Source organism: Cariama cristata, unplaced genomic scaffold, assembly GCF_000690535.1.
Source record: "Cariama cristata isolate BGI_N322 unplaced genomic scaffold, ASM69053v1 scaffold18610, whole genome shotgun sequence".
NCBI lineage: Eukaryota > Metazoa > Chordata > Aves > Cariamiformes > Cariamidae > Cariama > Cariama cristata.
In genome coordinates this window covers 67,787-87,931 of record NW_009594455.1, presented here as the reverse complement: position 1 = coordinate 87,931, position 20,145 = coordinate 67,787, and the positions used below count along the sequence as shown (strand labels likewise).

The 20,145-nt window shown below is 38.8% G+C and overlaps 1 protein-coding gene across 1 annotated transcript in view; it reads left to right on the top strand.

Moving 5' to 3' along the window:
* Nucleotides 1–20,145, top strand: part of MOXD1 (monooxygenase, DBH-like 1) — a gene marked incomplete at its 5' end in the record, with an annotated part of 38,912 nt that overhangs the window by 14,046 nt on the left and 4,721 nt on the right. The window contains 6 exons of the mRNA XM_009698199.1: nucleotides 5,989–6,168; nucleotides 8,473–8,575; nucleotides 11,659–11,825; nucleotides 13,165–13,356; nucleotides 16,153–16,212; nucleotides 18,163–18,305. Of these exons, the coding sequence (XP_009696501.1) occupies nucleotides 5,989–6,168; nucleotides 8,473–8,575; nucleotides 11,659–11,825; nucleotides 13,165–13,356; nucleotides 16,153–16,212; nucleotides 18,163–18,305 (845 nt within the window). The remainder of the gene's footprint in view (nucleotides 1–5,988; nucleotides 6,169–8,472; nucleotides 8,576–11,658; nucleotides 11,826–13,164; nucleotides 13,357–16,152; nucleotides 16,213–18,162; nucleotides 18,306–20,145) is intronic.

The following is a 20,145-nucleotide window of genomic DNA, read 5'->3' as shown; positions in this document are numbered from 1 at the left end:
TTTTCTGGAATACATGGATTTTTGCTGAAAAAGACCCAACTTTATTAAGCCAAGTATTCTAAGTATTTGCTTTTCTGAAGAAAAATCTAAAAACTTAAAAGAGATGTTTTAGATAAATATTTGTTCATTCCACAGCTACACTTTTGAAAAGCAAAAAAAAAAAAAAATCAGAAAAATTCTTGATGCTTCCTAATAAGAAGACATAGTGTCTACCTTTGAAGAAATTTTCTAAGTAAGGCAGACAAATATTTCCACATATGTACATGGTACACAGATGTGAAAGAAGTACAAAGACCGTAGTAATCGGTAAGAATGTAATAGTTCTTCCTGAGGATGAGTATAGAAAGCAGAGACCTTATAACTTGGTCTTCTGCTACAAAAATTCTCTCAAGTAAACTCAGCCAGTACCCAGTTTCACAACCATCACTTTTTTGGTCTTAGTTAATCAATCAGAGACATGGCAAGCTCATACAATAAAATAACTAATCACAGGCTAGAAACTCTCTTAGATGCAGCAGTGCCAGGACAAAAATATTGTGTCAAATTTTTACTCTCAGTTTTGAGATTATAGAATGATGTTTTTTCCCTGTGTCACCACCGGCTATGTACACGAGGTGTTTTGCAAGGCTGTGGCCTTATTCAAAGTCATTTATATGGCAATATACCATCCCATAGTGTCTTTAAAATGTAAGATTCAGTGGAATCTACCTTTTGAGCTGGAAAAAAATAAAATCATTTTCATTGACATTTCAGTGTAGAAGCATCGCTGCAACAAGATCAAAAACCTTTTGCCATTTTCATATATAGAAATAAAGCCAGCTTTTTGTTTTCTGACATTCAGGGGGCTGTATTTTCTAGCAGGGACACTATAGGGAGACTATGGATATAGTTTACTTTCATCATTCACACAAGCAGGCATGAAGAGCAAACCACAGCTGTTAACATCAAAGAAAGGAAAGCAAATAAAAAGAGAGAAAAACAGGAATAAGCAAGAAAGACTTCCAGGTTTCTGGAGATATTTTTCCCTTGTAGGGAGTCTAACTTCTTGGACTATTTCAGCTGTTCACATTTTCATCCTGTTTAATACATCATACATTAGTATCTTGACCTTGCTTATCAGCAGCTTGAGATGCAAAACTTTATTATGTTACAATTTTGGCTTGTTTTTTTAAGAAACAATGACATGTGGTATGTTCAGTTTGTGCAATAGGTAAAGGGATAATAGGAAACAGAGAAAAGAGGGAGAAAAATTGAAGCTGAGTAACTGGGCAGTGGCAGATGTAAGCATTTTCTTTGTTTGTGTGATGTCAACCTGTTGACGAGAAGAGGGCTTCTTTTAAATTAACAGGTGGAAAGCACACATATTATCTGCTTTAACTTGATAATAAATTGAAAATTTGTTATTTTACATTCTTTGAAAGTCAGTGTTTTCAGAAGTGCTACGACATTCAGTATGATGAAAGGCGCTCTGTAAAACCTCCCAATCTGCCTGACAAGTACAGGTCATGCTAACCAAACACATAACCATAACCATAACCCATACTTTTGGTTCCAGAAGGCAGTCTCTTCATTTTGCATTTGAATGCGGTGTATTTTAAATACCTGCTTCTTTGGAAACCTTGATTTGATGTGGTGTGGGATTATAATATCACACAGAATCAGAGAATCACAGAATCGATTTGGTTGGAAGAAACCTCTGGGATCATCGAGTCCAACCTTTGCCCTAACATCACCATGTCGACTAGACCATGGCACTAAGTGCCACGTCCAGTCATCTATTACTTTTTACCTCTGTTAGTGGGAGTCAGATAGGTTCATATATGTCAGTGTGCTCAGTTAGAAAGGTCTTTTGCCCAGGCTTTCAAGAAAGGTAGAGAGGATGCAGAAAGCAAATCATCATGAATAATAAAACAGGAGCTTCTTTCTGCAGGTTTCATGAAAAGCAGGAGAGATTGTGTCTTGTTGCATGCACTTATATTTTGCAGTCCCAACGCTTTCAGCATTTTGATGTAGGGTGGACATAAAGCTTTTGTTCTCTGAGCCTCTGGCAGTTGGGAAATGTCAAGCAGAAAATGCACTTTGCCTGCAGGGGAAGAAGTCACCGAGGTGCAATATCTCTGCAGGCTTATTCACAACATGGCAAAGAGATGAACCCTGACAGCTGGGTCTTCCTTGCATGTCAGCAACGGTGAAAACGCCACAGATGAACCTCAAAGAATGAGGTAAAATGGGGAAAAATAGGTACTTATATTCATATTTCCTTTCAACCTCTTTCTTGACTCCCTTGGCTAACAAGAGGTGGGTAGGAATTAGCAAGGAAAGGGGAAGGAACTACATTTCAAAATCACAGGTTTCCTCATAATTATTGAAAGTGAAAGGTGGATTCCCATTTTCACTGCAATCTATCTATGTTACTCAGTTCTTGGTGGCTGAAAGTGTCATTTGAGAGTCCCCTTACACTATGAGAACAGAGTGAACAAGGCTGTGTATAAATAAGTATCCAGATAAGAATGAATTGTTCAGTTAAATCTGCAGAGTTTATTGACTGTTATGTACTATGCCTATTTTAATAACTTTTTTCTGTATTTCACTCCCTTGTCCTAATTTACCACAGTAAATTATTATCTTTTCATAAGTATTCTAAAAGTTGCACTGTTTCCTGAGACAAATTCACAAGACAGTCACGGTGACTTTTCAGGGTTGGTCCACTATTACGGTGACTGGAGACCTGCAAAAGTAGATTTTGGCTTAGCTTAGCTTTCCATTGTGTGATTTGGGGATTAAAGACTGTCAAAAAACCAAAAACTTCATGCTTAAAAAAATTAAAAAACTGGAAAATTTGAATGTGTGCATTAAACAGTCCATGTTTTAAAAATGAATGCCTATGGGTAGGGATCAAGATTGATAAAGATCTGTTAAAACAGGACTAACCTTGTGGGAGATGAGCCCTGCTAATTGTGTTATCATTCATTGAGACCGCAAGTACTCTGGAAACCAGGCCACCCTGATCTAGATGTTTAATTGTAGATACCTGCTCTAGTAACTAATTTTACACGTGGGACTACTTGTGTGCACTTTTAAATGCATTAGTGATTTGCTGAATTTGGCCCTGTATTTGAGAAACTTGGTCATTGTTCATCGTTGTTTGTAAGGCTGGCCAGAAAACAAGAATTTTGTTTATTTGAAAAAAAAATGAGGTTTTTGAATTTCTTTTCAGCTTGGAGCAAACTAAGATGTACAGTTGCTCTTTGTGGAAAGTGAGAGAGGAAGAGGGAGGCAGCCTAAATAATCGACTTCTTATTCTATAAGCTAAAATAACAAATGGCTGAATAAAGAGGGCAGCACTCACCTGGGATGTAGAATGACATGTTTAAATCCCTGCTGCAGTTAATCACTACACTAAAGAATGAGATGGTATTTTTTTAATTTTCTGCTGAAGTTATTCTAGTAAGTAAATTACAGTTTGCTATTCATCGGATCAGAGAAAGGGAAGCCAATGTGTCTAGGGGGTCTGCTCCTCTTCCTTCTCTTGTTTCAATCAGAAATGATGTTGTGAGCCTTCGGGAGCTGGTCATTAAAATTTTTCCATACATTTCTGGGAAATGAACGATTTTTGATTAATGAGATTTTCCTGATTTTTGTTAATAGATTTTTTGACCACTCCTAATAGTTTCTTTTTTTCTCTGTTTGTTTAAAAGAAGAGAGAGAAAGGTGGCACCTCTTTAATCAAGTTGTAATAAAAGTGTGTAAAAAATGTAACTTTACTGCTGCTTTTCATTATTTATTTGTTCATTTGAAGAATATAAGTTGTCCTACAGGATGCATCGGAAAGATGCTTAAGGGTTTGTTTTATTTTTTTTTTTCTTCACTAAAGAAAGCTGAACAAAACTACTTTTTGAAGTGCTGTTATTGTTTAGGTAACTGACACTAAAAACCGATGACAGGATGTGAGTTTCTAATTTTGGTGATGTCCCATTGTTTTGAGGGGAAGCTGTTTTTGAAATAGCGATGGTAAGCACAGCAGGTGCTGGGATCTTGTAGCAGCAGGCAGAACTATCACATGTTGGGACAAAAATACTCCTTTTTCTTGGTAGATACAGCGATAATATTCCCATAACCATTTCCCTGACTAACCTATACATTATGTGGAGCTTCAGCATTCTTGAGATATATACTGCTAAATTTAATGTATAAGCTGCCATGATATGAGTGTATTTTGGTTCTGCAGTGTTTGGATAAATATGTAGGTATATGATGGAGCAAAAGGAAGAAGCAGCATCAAGCTGAAATGGATTTCTGAATCTTTATCAGTCAGTCTGATATATTTGTGAGTAAATTCCTATCTGATGGGAAAACTGACTGTTGCCTCCTTCAAAAATACCTTTTACTTCCATAGTACAGTAATTCATGATGATGGTAATGCTAACTGAGATAGGGATTACTGAGAACAGCACAGAAGATCTCTTGTGAAGTATTTCAGTCTTGTCATCAGAAAAAAACTTTGGTGCATCCATGTAAGTTGGCATCCTTCCATTGACTTCTAAGAGCAGTGAAGTGGGTGGTTTTGGGTTGTGCACTTCTTGGACAGACATGCAGGTACTCAGCAGCAGCTGGACTCCCCGAGAGCCCAACTTCAATGGTGTTTTGCAGATTCATATCAATGAGGGTGGTCTTGATATGCACAGGCTCTGGTTGCTTCTTCCTGCCTTTCCTCTTTTGTAATTGGTTTAGTGGTTTGAACAAAGTGCAGAGAGATAAATTTCTGGTAACAATACTGTGTTGACAATATTTTATTAATGTAATAAACTATGCTTGCTTACCCTGTTCTGGTCCTCTGGTAGCTGGGGTTCGTGTGCTTGCAAAAAAAATTGAAGCAAAGTTAGGATGTATATACATTTGTTGCCTGTATAAAATACCTCTCTTTCCCAATGTTAAAAGGCAATACTGCTTGGCACCTTACATCTTAAGAGTTGCATTGCCACAGCTTTACTTTTATTGTGAAAACATCGTTTATCTTATTCATCTTGAAGGTAGATATGATAGAATGGGGTGCAATCTTTGAAAGCAAAAGCAAGGGAAGAACTCCTTTCATTGTAATACTGTTTTCTACATGCTGACATTTTGTGGAATATGATCCTTCTGAAAAGCAAAATAATTTTTTTCAAAAGTATTCATGTTTGCCCCAGGGATGTCATCTCTGACAGAGATGATTTAACACCATCCATCCAAATAGAGAATGAACACTCTTATGTGGGAATGAAATCATTTCAGCCTACCCTGAAATTCAGTGGTCAAATTATACTGAGGGCACCCGGGCACCCCTGAGTGCCCTCCAGCTCATCACTGCCATAAACAGGCTGGAGTACCCGACCTCTCAGGAGTGACTTCATGTTAAATAAAGTCTTTACAATTGAGCAGATTGTAAAATAATTCTAATTTCTTGTAGATGTCAAAAAAATTTGAAAGTCCATCTTGAGCTGCTGAGGAATGTGGGGTATACCTCCAGGCTCACCCTAGATGTACAGAATCTATGGGCAGCTGTAGTTTGAGATAGTACAAAAGAGGCAGAAACAGGAGTGAAAAGTTCTGAGTAGTTCAGATACCAAGCTGGTTTAGCTGAACAGACTTTCAGCTGGTTTATATCCCCTTCATGCTGGAATGTGGCTAAACGAGATTGGGCAGGGAGAAAGACAAGTGACTGCAAGACTGGGGTAGGAGAAGAGAGAACAAGACAGATGGCAACAGAAGTTTCGTTGAGACAGAATTTTCTTCCTGTCCCCCATTGATGCACTTGGGCAATGAAGTTTTCAATGCTTGGGATTGCAGACTGCTGAAGTAACATCTCAACCTAACTATAATTGTCAAGTCTCCTCTTTTAAAATAAATGCACCATATAATTTTTAGTTCTGTCTGCATACCTGCATTGAAATAGTCACATCTGAAATGATGTGTTTTCTTTCTTTTTCTTTTTCATTTTAACATTGACAGGTTGAGCCATTGATCCAGAAAGGCCACGAGAATCTGGTGCACCATATCCTGCTCTACCAGTGCAGCAGCAACTTGAACGACAGTGTGCTGGACTACGGGCATGAGTGTTACCACCCCAACATGCCAGACTCTTTTCTCACATGTGAGACGGTCATTTTTGCTTGGGCCATTGGAGGAGAGGTAGGATGAATGGCTGTCTAGCATGGTTCATCAATGGGGCTTTAGGAGGTTGTGTATCATAATGAAGCTTCTTCCTAGTATATTAGTCGTTAGTTAATCTGTTTTTAACGATACACAATAACGATCCCTAAATGCCTCACCAGTAAGTCCTCAACTTCTTGTTGGCCTTTTAAGTGTGAAATGCAATGATCATCCTGAGTGACAATCTAGAAGTAGTGAAAATAGGATAAAGAGAGTTGATGCCTTAGGGGAAGAAAGGTGGCTCGGGAGCATGGTAGTCTGTTGCTGTATCAGCTTGTCCCATCTAATATGGAATTACACTGCCTCCAGCAATGACCAGTGTCTGCCACCTGTGGGGAATGATAGGAAGAAGAGCAGTCTCTCTAGGTGACTCCATAAAAGACATGGAGGCAAGACTTTCCAAATTGTTAGACATAGATTTAATTCATTATGTGCCTCACCAGGACCTACTTAAAGTGTTGCCCCAATCAGGCATATCATTCTGAAGTTTCCCACCCAGCCCAAAGAGACATCATTTCAGTGTAGGAGTGATCCTGTGTCGGTGCAGAGCCACCACAAGGACCACTTTCCTCGTGGCAATGGGGCATATCTACAGAAAACATAGTCTTTGATGCCATGTTGACCCCAGGCTGTGTTTTCAGCTTATTTCATACGTTAATTTAGGCTGCAATTAATGCTTCCAGGTGACATAAGGCAGCATTACTGCCAAAAGAATCTCACCTCTTCTTTACCCCCTTGATTCACTGTGTGCCCACACAAATGATGGTGTGGGCACAGAGAGGGTCTGGGGTGATGAGTTTCTGGAGCCTTCGTTTGCCAACCTGCAGTCCAAAACCGTCTTCCAGTGCTGCAGTGTGAGGAAGCCAGAGCTGCTACACGGACCCATCAAAAAAAGTCAGATCCACTGTGAACATTATCCCTGATGTATGCTTTGTGCATTTTCGCCATCAGCTATGCTCTGACCTAGTATTTCTACTTTCAAATGTCTTAATCTAAGCGAAATAAAAAACTCATATAAATAAGTTATCATTTGACAAGCACTATGGAGGCTTTTGCAGGGCTGATCCCGTTGTTAAAGACCTGTAGAGAGGAATCTGACAGATCTGGGTTACATTCAGGTTTACTGGAGTACCCACTTCAGTTACTTCAGTTTACCCTTACGTAGAGTGGAGGTGATAATATTTATTACTATATACTACGATTACTTCATTAAAGCCCATCAAGCATCAGAAAGTTGAGATCTCAAATTGCATGTGTTAGAAAGTTAGAATCTCAAATTGCGTATTAAAATACTAGCTATATACTCTAAAATGATGCAGATTAATTCCTATAAAAGCAAATTTGGTAAATGAGTTCACTTTTAGAAGATACTGGTATTTCAATTTGAATCAGGAGTGAGCTTTTAAGTAACTCTCCCAGTTATCCGCACTCACCAAGCTCTGTTTATCATCACGAGTGGCTTGAGAACTTGCACAGCCCCCTTTGGGATGAAGTTAAACTGAAAGTGCAGGGGTGAACCCAGCACCTCCCAGCAATAAATGGGGTTCAGTGCATGGGATCTGACTGGAGCTTGTCAAAAGGAGCATCCTTTGGCGACAGTGGGTCCAACACAAGCTGTTCCACTGTACAGAGCTATTTCTTTTGCACTACATGGCTTACTAATGTAAATGTAACCATGATCATCATCTTTGTTGTTCAAATCATTTTACTTAGCGTGCAGTGATTTGTGCAGAAAAAACAATCTAATTACATACAACCTCAGTATTCCCTGGAAATTACTGCTTTTAGAAACTGGGAACATTTTAAAATGTCGATTCACTTTTTCATAAGGGTTTTATTGTCAGACTAACTGCTTGATAATGCAATGTTTATACATTTAAAATGGAATTTTCCTTTTCCGCTCAAGCAATAAATACAGGATAAATAATCATAAGATCACAGGATAATGCAGGTTAGAAGGGACCCCAGGAAGTCTCTAGTCCAGCCTCCTACTGAAAGCAGGGTCAGCAGTGAGGTCAGACCAGTTTGCCTAGGGTTTTATCCTCTAGCAAGTATAGGATCTACTATTTTATACTGACATAGTTGTTTAGTGCATTGAATATATAAGAAATCTATTACGCCACAATGCCATGTTCAGAAAGTTTTAAAAGCAGTTACCTTTGTAAGTTTTATTGTTAATATGGTTGCATTGTTGCAAAAAAATTTCTATGTATTTATGAAAAGAAAGTAACTCTTAACCATGGCAAAAATACCTTAACTCTGTACGCGTGTGTTGATTTCCAGGGCTTCACCTACCCTTCTCACGTTGGCTTATCCATTGGCACGGCAGCTGACCCTCAGTTTGTTCTTATGGAGGTGCATTATGACAATCCATCATACACAGAAGGTTTGTACCCTCACACTTTTTAAAACATGCAAGATTGGAAAATGTACTAGGTACAAGTGCTTCTCATTGCATTGCACAGCAAACGGAGCGAATACAAAGCTGAGTCTTATTTTTCCCTGCTCAATAGTTCCTGGTTCCCAGTGTTTTTCTCACTGGACTCAAAAGCTTAACCTGAAGTCAGCAGGAGATTCAGATATACAAAGAATTGTGGACCAGGTGAATACATCTGCTTTTATCGTTATATTCTTCATGTTATCTCTCTCTCCTTTCCTTTTGCTGGGAAATCTAATCAGACTGAGAGAGAGCAGCACAGCACCCAGACTGTGAGAGAGCAACGCAGGGAATGAGCCTTTTGTTAATCTTTTTTAGTATTTTTTTTAAGACATCTATCTGAACTGTGGGCAGTTTCTGAAGGCAAAGTACGGACTCAGGTTCCTAGACCATTCACCGGGTAAAACCAGTTTATCTTAAAAGATAAGCTTTTCATTTATAATGGTGTTTTTTTAATCTTCTTTCTAAAATTCATCTATATTTAGAAGAAGCAAAAGGAAGAAACCAGAGAGCCCCAGAAAATCTAGGGAACTTTGAAACTGACTTTTGGAAAGACACTTTTTTGTTCTGAAACAAAAGTTTATTGAGCTACTGTACCTGAGAATATTCTGGTGACTGCTGTATATGAACTGAGTAAAATCCAGTGCAGTACAGTGTACTGGCCTTTGGTTACACCCCCATGTGTTAAAATAAAATCCTTTCTGTAGGTTATGGTGTTCTGTCTTACTGTTATTCCCCCTCTTTGTGTTGTAGTTGTACTAGATGAACTATCTCAAAATTATTTTATTTAATGACAGACTCTCTCCCTTCAGCATGCACATTTGCCTGGGATACAGTAAACTTCCTTTGCATCCTTGATATTGCATACTTTTTCATCAAATATTATCTGAAAGCCTGAGAAACTGCACGCAGAAAACCTGTTTCCAACTTGGCTGTGTCCCGAAATTCAGTATTTTATTTTAATCGACGGTGCTATATGAGGCTGTTGTTTTAGTTCAAGTGACATTTACAAAAACTGGGAATCAATAATGTTTTTAAGCAATGGGGACAATTTTGCCTTGCTGGGACAGTCCCAGGTCAACACTGGATCTTGCCAAAGACCTGGGAGAATTCAGACAGTATAGGCAGAGCAGGGTGTCTGTAATCTGGGTCATGTTTTTCTCCTCCCTGACAAATACATGGTATAAGATTGTGCTGGGAGTGTGAGGCAGTAGACCTGGATGCTCCATTTGCTTCGAGTGGGGACATGTGAGTCCTCCTGAGACAGCACCAAACCTGCCACCGGGTCACCTTCGTTTTCGTGTTTCGGCACCTGCATTTTCCCAGCTTGGGTCTTGCAGTTAAAGTTTGCATTGTTAGCCTCACGTTGTGATCTAGGGTAATGTTTTCCTAAGTGACTCAGATTGGGAGCGTTGGCTCCCAGTTAGAGTCAAAAATATTTGAACTACTCCTAACATGGCTGGTTTTGAATATTTCTGTTGCTGAAATCCTTAGCGTTCACTTTTCATTAGAAAGATGGCCTCTTTTGAGATTGTTTAGCAAAAACTCTTACATATCATACAAATTTCTGGCACTCAGATGTTAGCAACAAGCTTGAAGGGGAAATACCATAAAGGAAAAATTCAAGTTGATGAGATTGTACAAATAGCTTCAGAAAGGGAATGGCTGTGGATTCCCAGACACTTGGGATGTTGTGCGACAGTATATATCACCCAAAATGTCATGATTTGTGTACTGCAGAACGTCTCATAGTTGATTACCACTCTTAATTAACTATGCATCGTTCATATCCTTTGTTCCTTAATAATTATATACTACTCTGTCTTAGCTATTTGAGTGACTGGGTAACTTAGTCTCTGCTCTGTCCGTCTGATTTTCTTATCTTAAAATAGCCTACTGATTTCATATTGATGTAAAATTTGGTTTCAGGCACTGCTATGTCTGTTACATTTTTCTAGAACACTAATATAGGTCACTAGGAAGCCTCTTACCTTCTCTGAGATACCTGGTATGTTTTTTGCTTTTTTAATTTTCAAAATTGAAATTTGAAAAGGGACAGAAGGTGAGAAGGTAACAGATGGACTAACAGAATGTAGGGCTTGTGCAACACAAATTAATCTTTGTTTTTTGCTTACATCTTGCCTAATCAAAATGGCTAATAGAAGAGAAATAAACATTTAGATGATGGAGGCAACATAAATTATGAATAGATACACAGACACGTATGGCTAAACATGTAGGAGAACAAAATAGATTAATTTAATTTTGACTCTCAAAAACTCAACCTTTTTGTAGCAGACTTTGGTTCTTTAAAAGGCTTTTTGAATTCCAGAGAAGTCCTTGAGTGAGTGCAGGATTAAAATCCTCTGTAGTTCTTCTGTCTAGTTTTCTCAAGATGCTCGTATTACCTTCAAGTTTGGGATTTAGGAAGCCAATTTTCATGTTTAGTTGATGCTTTCTTAATTGGGGAGATTGTAAAAAGGATGTATTTGGTCATCTGAGGGATGCTGTAATATGAAAGGCAATCCAAAACAAAGGAAAAATATAATTAATGCTAGGGTTCAAGATGAGGAATGGATAAATTCACAAGTGGCTTGAAAATTTTAAAGAAAAACAACACAACAACTTTAAGCTCTGCTTTAAATGTTTCATATGAAAATCAGACATGCAACCTTTTGAGGTCTTACTATTTCCTTGTATTGTTTGCTCTGCCTGTGATCTAACTTCTTTTCTCTGAGGTCCGTGTTGGATAACTTAGCAGAAGGGACATGAGGGCTATGGACAGCACATATTTTTCATTCACATTTAAACACCACAGATAATCAGATACCGTGTTTAACAACCCTCCTGTGGGCTGCCCCTATTTATTACTTCCTGCATATGTTTTGACTCATTTCCGGGTTATTGAGGTTGATTCCTCAATTTTCATGTAGAAAACTTAGGACAAACCTTGAAAAATGTGAAACAATTGGATTTTTTTGTTTCTTTAAAATACTGATTTACAGCTATGGCTGACTGTTCTTTTGTTGCAGGCTTGATAGATAACTCTGGTCTGAGGCTCATTTATACTCCAGTTTTAAGGAAATACGATGCTGGGGTTATTGAGGCTGGTCTTTGGGTCAGCCTCTTCCACAATATCCCACCAGGCATGCCTGAATTTGTGTCAGAGGGTCACTGCACGCTGGAATGTCTGGAAGAGGTATGTTTCCTGCCTGAATCCATTGGTTTTCATTCTTAGAAATAGTTTTGGACAGCCACTTTAACTTCTTGGGAAGATTGATAGTTATGGGTTAAAGACATACGAGCAAAGGCATCTGCTACATGTTGCCCTCCAGAATGTTCAGTCTTTTTGATCTGGGTATTTGGGGTGCTCAGTATTCAGACTGCATTACTGATACAAGTAATAGCCTGGAATAGCTAGCCCATAAAAAATGTTGAGCAAGAATAATTAAGATCTGTGCATGTGCAAAAGGCTCCTAATAGTGAAGTGAAAGGCTGAAAGGTATTGTTAGACCAGCCACAGAAACTAAACACCTAAACAGGTTTTGTTGTATGGCCCAAAGTACAGAATCGTGCATTCATTAAACACTTGGTTTCATTAAGATAATTTAAGTACCTCTACACATAATGGAAGCATTGTCTAAAATCTGTGATTAATGTATTACAGGAGATTCTCTCATACTTTTTCATCTATAGAGAAAGGTTGAATCAATGCTTGTTATGATGTGGTTTAGAGTGAAGGGCAAATTAGATTTGTTCTTGGTGGTGTTAAATGTTGCATATTGTCATAGCGTTTTTCAGCCTAAAAGCACTTGAGTAATCTATTATTGTGAGGTTTCTGACCTTAAGACTGTACTTGAAAGGTATTGCAATAACAGATTGTTTCTAGTTTGGACTCTGAACAACAGTCAAGGTTTAGCATACCAAAAGTTTGGATCCATAGGTCTCAGCTAGAATGGCACTGATGTCAGATCTGCGTCAATTTGCAGAAGTTAATTTAAAAATGTTTTTGACCTAGAAAAAAGTCTCAGATATATCTTAGAGTATTTCAGTACCAATTGACTTGAAGATGGAAAGTAGAGTATATTATAATTACAGCCTCTTAATTTAAAGTGGTTCTCTTGGCATGATATTGATGGTAATATAATTCATAACTGCATAGAAATTCTGTTTCACAATAAACATCCACATTCACCAGTATCCACCAGTAATGCTAAAATAATGTGCAGGTTTTAGTATAATTCCCTTGAAAGTCTTAAACTATTGAGAATTATTGGCAGTCCAGTTGATTTTCATAAAAACTGTGTGCCTTAGGAGTGAAAACATTTATTTAAAAAAAATCACAGAAAAAAACCCTAGCCTTTTTTGTATATAAAAATTTAATTTCATGTACAGATTTGTTTTTGCTCCAGGCTGCATTTTGCTGTAAGCTGAGGGAATGTAAGATGCATTTATTAATATATTTTCACTCTGTTTGTACATTGCTTGACATTATGTTGCATCTGGGCACACTGATGGTGTTGGTTTCCCCTGGCCAGGCTCTAGGTGCTGAGAGACCTGCTGGGATTCACGTCTTTGCGGTACTTCTTCATGCTCATCTTGCTGGCAGAGCAATCAGGATGCGCCACTTCCACAACGGCGAGGAGCAGAAGCTGCTTGCTTATGACGATGAGTTTGACTTCAACTTCCAGGAGTTTCAGTATCTGAAAGAAGAAAGGACCATCTTGCCAGTATGACACTCTTAATTCTTTCCCTGAAAGTGTTTAAGAGATTGTGTGCCTAACATTTACTCACATTTAGGATTAATTTTTCTACAGAATTTCTTATCATAGAATCATAGCATTCTTGAATGTTTTGTTAATTTTTCCACTTGTCGCAGAGTGACTAATGCATTAAAGTTGCAGTGTCTCAGGAGTGTCCACCCAATTCACTCCAGAACTGGCTTGGCCCACCAATTCAAGCTATTCTTTGGGTGTGTTTGGTGTTCACAGTTACTTGATTTGAACTTTACTATCACAAATGTTTGAACAAAGCAGATTACAAAGTCACACGTGTGCTTGGTTGTACCATCTTTGTGCATCCGGCCAGCTGAAGAATGGAAAGGCCACGGCATGGCTTTATGGAGCTGTTGGAACCAAGTAGCACATCCTGAATATTTGCACACAGCAAGGGTCCAGCCTTGCAAACATGTCTACAAATCAGCCCAGTCTTCTATTCATTTCACCTTTTTATGTATTTTGGGGAGTAAAACTCCATGCTCATGTTCCATGTGAGGTTTCACTAGTAAACAAAACCCTTTGGAAGAAGAAATCATGTGATTCTATCTGCTATTCTTGTGAGAATAACATAACTTTTAGAAAAACCCCAACTACAATTATATTATAAAGCAGTAGCTATCCATAGGTATTGCATGAAAAGAGTCTGTATCTTTTTTGATGAGTCAGTCATTTAAAAATTACTCATTCATCTTTTGTTAGTTCCAGTCAGCATCTGTTTTTGAAGCTTTCACCTGAGGACAGAAAGTTTAGTGCTGCAAAGGTTGAGTCCTGCAGATCTGGCCAGCTGGAGATGTTCTTGTCCTGGTGCATGTGAATAAGCCCATTACTTGATGGAATTGGTCAGATGCAAAATATCAAACAACTGGATTTTGTTATGAATGGAGCCACTAAGGGAAAAGGAGCTGAAAAGACCATTGCAATAACCGAACTTGAAGTACAGTCAGGAGCCCCACAGTTTAAACTTCCAGGCTTCTCTTCAAGTCCCTTTCTCTCTTACATCTCTTCAACTCTGGGAGACTTTGATATTTGTCCTTTAAAGGCAAGAAGCTAAAATGCTAACTTTCTAATTTAATTTCTCCAGCAAAACCTGGATGTTCAGGTGCAGCATTTTTACCCTTTGAAGTCGAACTGCTTGTACTCCACAGGGACTTCAAAGTCAAACTGGTGTTACCTCCTCCAGGAAAGAAGTGTTGAAGGGTTTAGGAAGAGGGCTGGCAGAAGATGACAGGTTTGCAGAGAAAGCCTGTAACATTTTTAGGAAAATCCATGCAGATTATAGAGAAAGGCCTCTTAAAATTCAAGAACAAAAGGGAGTAGACAGCAGAAAGACTGAAAAAAAGTATCTGATACTATCAGCAACTTACTTAAAAAATACAGCTCGAGTAGAAGCTGGAATTCTTTCTCTGAAGTGAGCCTTTTTCATACCTTTTGTTGTTTTCATCTTCTGCAAAACTAACAGTACAGCTCTACATACATCATCTGGTGTAATTTGGGCCACAGTCTAATCAATTAACTAATAATATTAAAAATTTTGATGTAAGTTCTTGTTATTCTCTCCTTCTGCATGCTCTTCCAACGGTGTATCCTTCTTTCGGCTTGTGGAGTCCTGATTATTTGTTTTCTTCATGTACTAGCACTCTCTTCTGAATTTGGAAGCAAAAGATCTAATCTCACAGAAGGAGCATTTTTAGTGAATGTTACCCAGTCTGTAAGCCACAAGACCCAGAGGTCTCGCTGGTGGGAACCAGCGTATTCCCGCTGGGAGCAGCAAAGCTGTGCCAGTTCACGCTGCTTCAGAAACCTCCATCTCCATTTGGCCGACATGAGGCTGATGCACCTTCTTCCAGCAGCCCGGAGTACAGCTAGTGCTAGCATTGATCTGGCAACGAGACAGCCCGCAGGAAAGGAGAAATTCTCCACCTTGGAAGGGTGATCTGATTTTTTCAGGGAAGAGTAATACAATGGGTGGTAAGGGGAGATGATGATACCAAAAAATGAACCAAAGCAAATAAACCTCTGGCATCCTTGTGATATGAAGTTGTCCAAAAATATCATATTTTTGATGTCTGGCTATGTTCTTCAATATTTTTATTTCCACTTGATTCTCATGGTGATTTTGAGATTTGTATTTGATTAGGTACAGGGAATGAAGGTGCTACCAAACTGTAGATCAGTTTGTCAAGATAGCAAAAAGTTAATTGTACTTGAGAAGGTAAGTTTTCAGCCTTTCCCATACATATCTGTCAATGTAGTTAAGACTTTGCCTGCCACTCCTCTACTTCCAGGCTTGGCAGATAAATAGTTGTTATTGTGATGTGGAAAACCTTCTTTTCTTTGTTTGGCAAGTATTTCTGTTGAAGTTGGCAGGATAAATTGGCCTGGGGAAAGCTATCCAAAGTAGCACTGGATGAGTTTTGGAGCAAGAATCATATGCATACATCGTCTACATATATAATTTTCCTAAAACTAGGATTATAACTGGGCACCTCCAGTGCTATTTTAAAAAAACAGACAAGACTCTTAATAAGACTCCATTTAGTTCCATGAGGGATCCCTGAGGATCTGGGATAATGTGAATGCTAAGTGCCAAGGCCTTAGCATACACCAATTACTTAATCCTCTTCTCTTTCAAAAGTTGTATCCACTGCTCTGATCTTTATTTCTCAAGTGTTTACTGTCATCTGTGGTTACCTGAAGCTGATGTTGATAAACGTTAGAATGGTGAACTTCCTAAATCTTGTGTTTCAGGGGGATAATTTAATCACAGAATGTCACTACAGTACTGTGGACCGAATTCGCATGACATGGGTAAGAAAAGTTTTAATGGATCAAAAGAAGTACACAGATAATATTGGGGACTAGAATATTTTTCATAAAATACTATTAAAAAGTGTGAACTTACTTACTAATGCCTGTGTACACATAATTACGTATTATCTTTCCTTTCATAGATTCTTAGGTTTTAAAGTCAGTCATCAGGACTATTATGACCATAGTCTGATCTCTTGCATAAGGCATTCATAGTTTATAAAAATAAGCAAGTCAGCTCATAAAAGATCTTTAAAAAAATCAGACTTTGCTAGTATAAGGAGTGCTTTCTTCATAACATGTATTAACATGCAAATTCTGCATATTCTAATGAATTATTATTATGAACTTCTTACGCATTTTTCCGCCAAGCTGTAATTACCAGTTCTTTCGTACTGATTTTGACTTATACCGTGACCAAGATGGGACCACTTGCCTTTGTGCCTCATGTAGAATCCAGGCAGAAGGCAGGTCCTTTGGGCGGGGAGGAGGAGGCTGGGCGCAGGGACCCTCTGTGCCTTACCTTCCTCACACGCAGTGGGTTTTCCAGTGGCAGGGACCCTCCCGAAGAGTTGCAGTCCCCGTGATGGCACAGGAGGGGTCTGGCAGCCAAGGCACGAGGAACAGCTGTACCACTGCCCGGGGTGCACGTCCACGGCAGTGGACAAGGCAGGGCCATGGCCAGGGGGTGAGCATCCCCTTTGAGGTTGAGGGGATCCGGCTCAGATTTGGCACACGGCAGCACACCGTCTCCCAGATGCAGCTTTTTCAGTTAGCAGAGACCAGGCACAGGCCATTGAGATGTGGCCACTTGTTTTTGGAGGTGAAGTGAATTTGGTTGTTGGGACATGAGCTGGACTGTGCCAACTGGCTACAAAACCAGAGACTGGTGCCAGACCCGCTGTGTTTGTGGGAGGGAGGTAGCTGCCAGCACCCAGCCTTTGCCAAGGCATCCCCTTCCTCTGGAGGGGCTGGATCCAGACCTGCAGGAGGTGAGACCTCAGGGGTTTCTGTTTGGCAAGGCAGACCTGTTCCTGGCATCCAGAGAGCACAGAGATACCTTTCCCTGAATCATGGCTTGCATGTAGACACATGCAGTAGGTATATAAAGAAAAGCAAAAGGGTGAGAATGAAGGCTTTTGAGGTTTTGTCCCGTTTTCCTGTGCAGTGACCACACTAGCTCTTGGCCCTTGCTTCGTGTGTTTTGTCTTCTCCATTCCTATTCCCATGGTTCTGTGAGATTTGTGGAACCATTCCCACAGAGGATTTAGGAACGTGCAGCTCATAATCTTGTCCATATTTACCAAGATTAATTTTAAATCAGTTGTTTGCCCTATGGCTCTCAGTGGAAGACTGCTTAAGAGTCTGTTTCTTCTGCTAGCTAAAAATCTTACTCTAATTAATTATTTTATAGTTAGTGCTCATTTGTTGTTGAGTCAACATTATCTGTTAACTTAAATAACTCTTTTCTTTCATGCTGTTTATCTGCATGCATACTTACAAGGAGAGCCCATATTCCATCCCAACCTCCATTTTACTAGGCAAAGCTCATTTAGTTTCTTATTAACCGGATTAATTAACCTACCAGATTTTTTATACATCTGCTTCACTTTGAAGCCTTTTTTCTGAACCATGGTAGATGTAAGTTCCTTGGAGACAGCTGAAAATAAACATGAACTGCTCAGATAGTGCTCTTCAAAATAGTAGGAGTCTCATTTTATTGTTGCTCTTTCTGATATCTTTTCAGCTCGGGAGCTATTGCTTGAGCTTGCAGTGTATTTTGTGATTAATTATGTAATAACTTCTTGCTACTTGATAACCTAATATGCAAGATAAACTTGTTGAATTGGGCCTCCTGATACGCGTTTCATTAGCATATAAATGCTAATCAGTGTTTTTATCTGTGGGATTCCAATGCTATCTTGATTAAAAGAAAAATCCTATTTTCAGGGTGGTCTGAGCACCAGGAATGAAATGTGCCTGTCATATCTGCTCTATTACCCAAGAATCAACCTCACCCGATGTGCAAGTATTCCAGATATAATGGAACAGCTCCAGTTCATTGGTGTTAAGGAAATCTATAGACCAGTCAGGCAAGTAAAATGTTTATGAAAATGTGTAGCACCTCTGTTTCTGTCTGTGGGATTACAGGGTCATTTTTTACAACCTTTATTTCTTTCTGGTAGTGCAACATATTGCAAAGTCATTCCTGCCACTTCTTTTTGGTCAATACGCTGTGCTGCTACTTATTTCTCCTGCCAAAATATTTTGCATCTTCTTATTTTTTTAAATAAAAAAGCAGTTTCTTCTGTTAAAGAAATAAAGTTTCTCACAGCAGTTTTTTTTTCACCACAACCGTCTGTAAACAGACTATGTATCAATGCCATATCAGGGTTTCAGATCTGTCAATTTATTACAGCGTATCAGTGTTTCACATATAGAGAGATAATTTTGAAAAAGGAGTTTGGGAGCACGGGTATTGAATTATCCTGGGCAGTTTTGTTGTCAGTAATTCTATTGAAGTCAGTCCATGCAACCAGACCCTAAAACTGTTGCTCACATATAGAGCTTAATGCTGTCTCGGTGACACTGACAAAAATGCACAAAAGGGGAAGAAGTTATAAGTTAGAAAGGAAATGGAGGGATTGAGAGAATATGAAATTGTTCATAGTAAAAAATAAATGGTAGATAGGCGCCATGATGGAGAGAAATGAGAGAATGGAGGCTTTGGAAGAATAACAAGTCAGAGGATGATATGCAAGGTAAGTAGAGAGAAAAACATTGAAACAGAGGTGGAAATCTAGCCAAGAGGAAGAAAAGAGGTTTTTTGGGTGAACTGTTGGCTGCAGGGGCTTGCAATTCTGTGCACAGTCACTCTCTTCCGAGTCTTGGAGTCCTACTGTTCAGGGAAGCAGGACACTGCACATTTTTGAGATGTAAATCCATGTCAGAAAGAAAAACCCCTAGCTTATTCATCAATTTTTCTTCCTGAAAAAAATAACCTCAAAGAATATGAATATTGGCCCGCTGCTCAGCTCAAAAGGCATAATATAATTTTGTTCTAAGATCTGTGTTCTTCGGTGCTCCACAAATATTAAATATCCCCTCTGTGAATGGGAGGGGGGTTGGGGCAGTTACTGTTTAGGCAACTCAGGATCTGTAATGACCACCATCAAGGTCCATGCAATTCAGGTGACATCGAACCGCTGGGCTAAACCACAGGCTGGTGAATTTTAAACTAGGTGTTACAGTTTCTCTGGTAAGTCAGCAGAAGTCTTGCTGTCCTTCATCATGAGAGTCCTTGGTAAGAAAAAAATGCTTCTCCATGTGTTGTTGGATCTGGCTTTTCTGCCCTTTAATGTCAGTGGGATGACCTGCACGACGATATTGCTCACTAAGAGCAAGAGTGATTTCCAGAATCTAACATAAAATCTAAATTTTGGTAGGAGGTGGGAGGAAGCCCACTATAGACAGGATAAATGTGTGTGAATATATAAAAACCAATAAATAGCATATTTCAGTTTTTAAGTGTTCCTTACAGTGGTTAAAATTAAAGCAACTCTGTAGCAGATCAGCAGTGCAAGTGATTGTAAACAGTGAGAATAGCCTAAGAAGGAAAGTTCTCAAAGAAGTGAAATGCAGAAAAACAATCAAACAATAGAAAGTAGAATGCACTATTAGTGATGAAAGGTGAATTACATTTGTATTGTTAGTTACACTAAACTAAGGTAGTAGTAAGATTTTAAAATAAAATGGATAAATAGTGTACAATCACATTTACATTTTGAAAGTTGTCTTTCCTTGTACAGTTTATCTTAACAAAACTGTATAAAACTCTTACTGCAAAGTAATTTGATGTACAGTCTTACTCGTCTTAGTTCTGGAATCTATATCCAAGACAGAAGAGTTTGAAGAAAGTCACAATGCAATCAA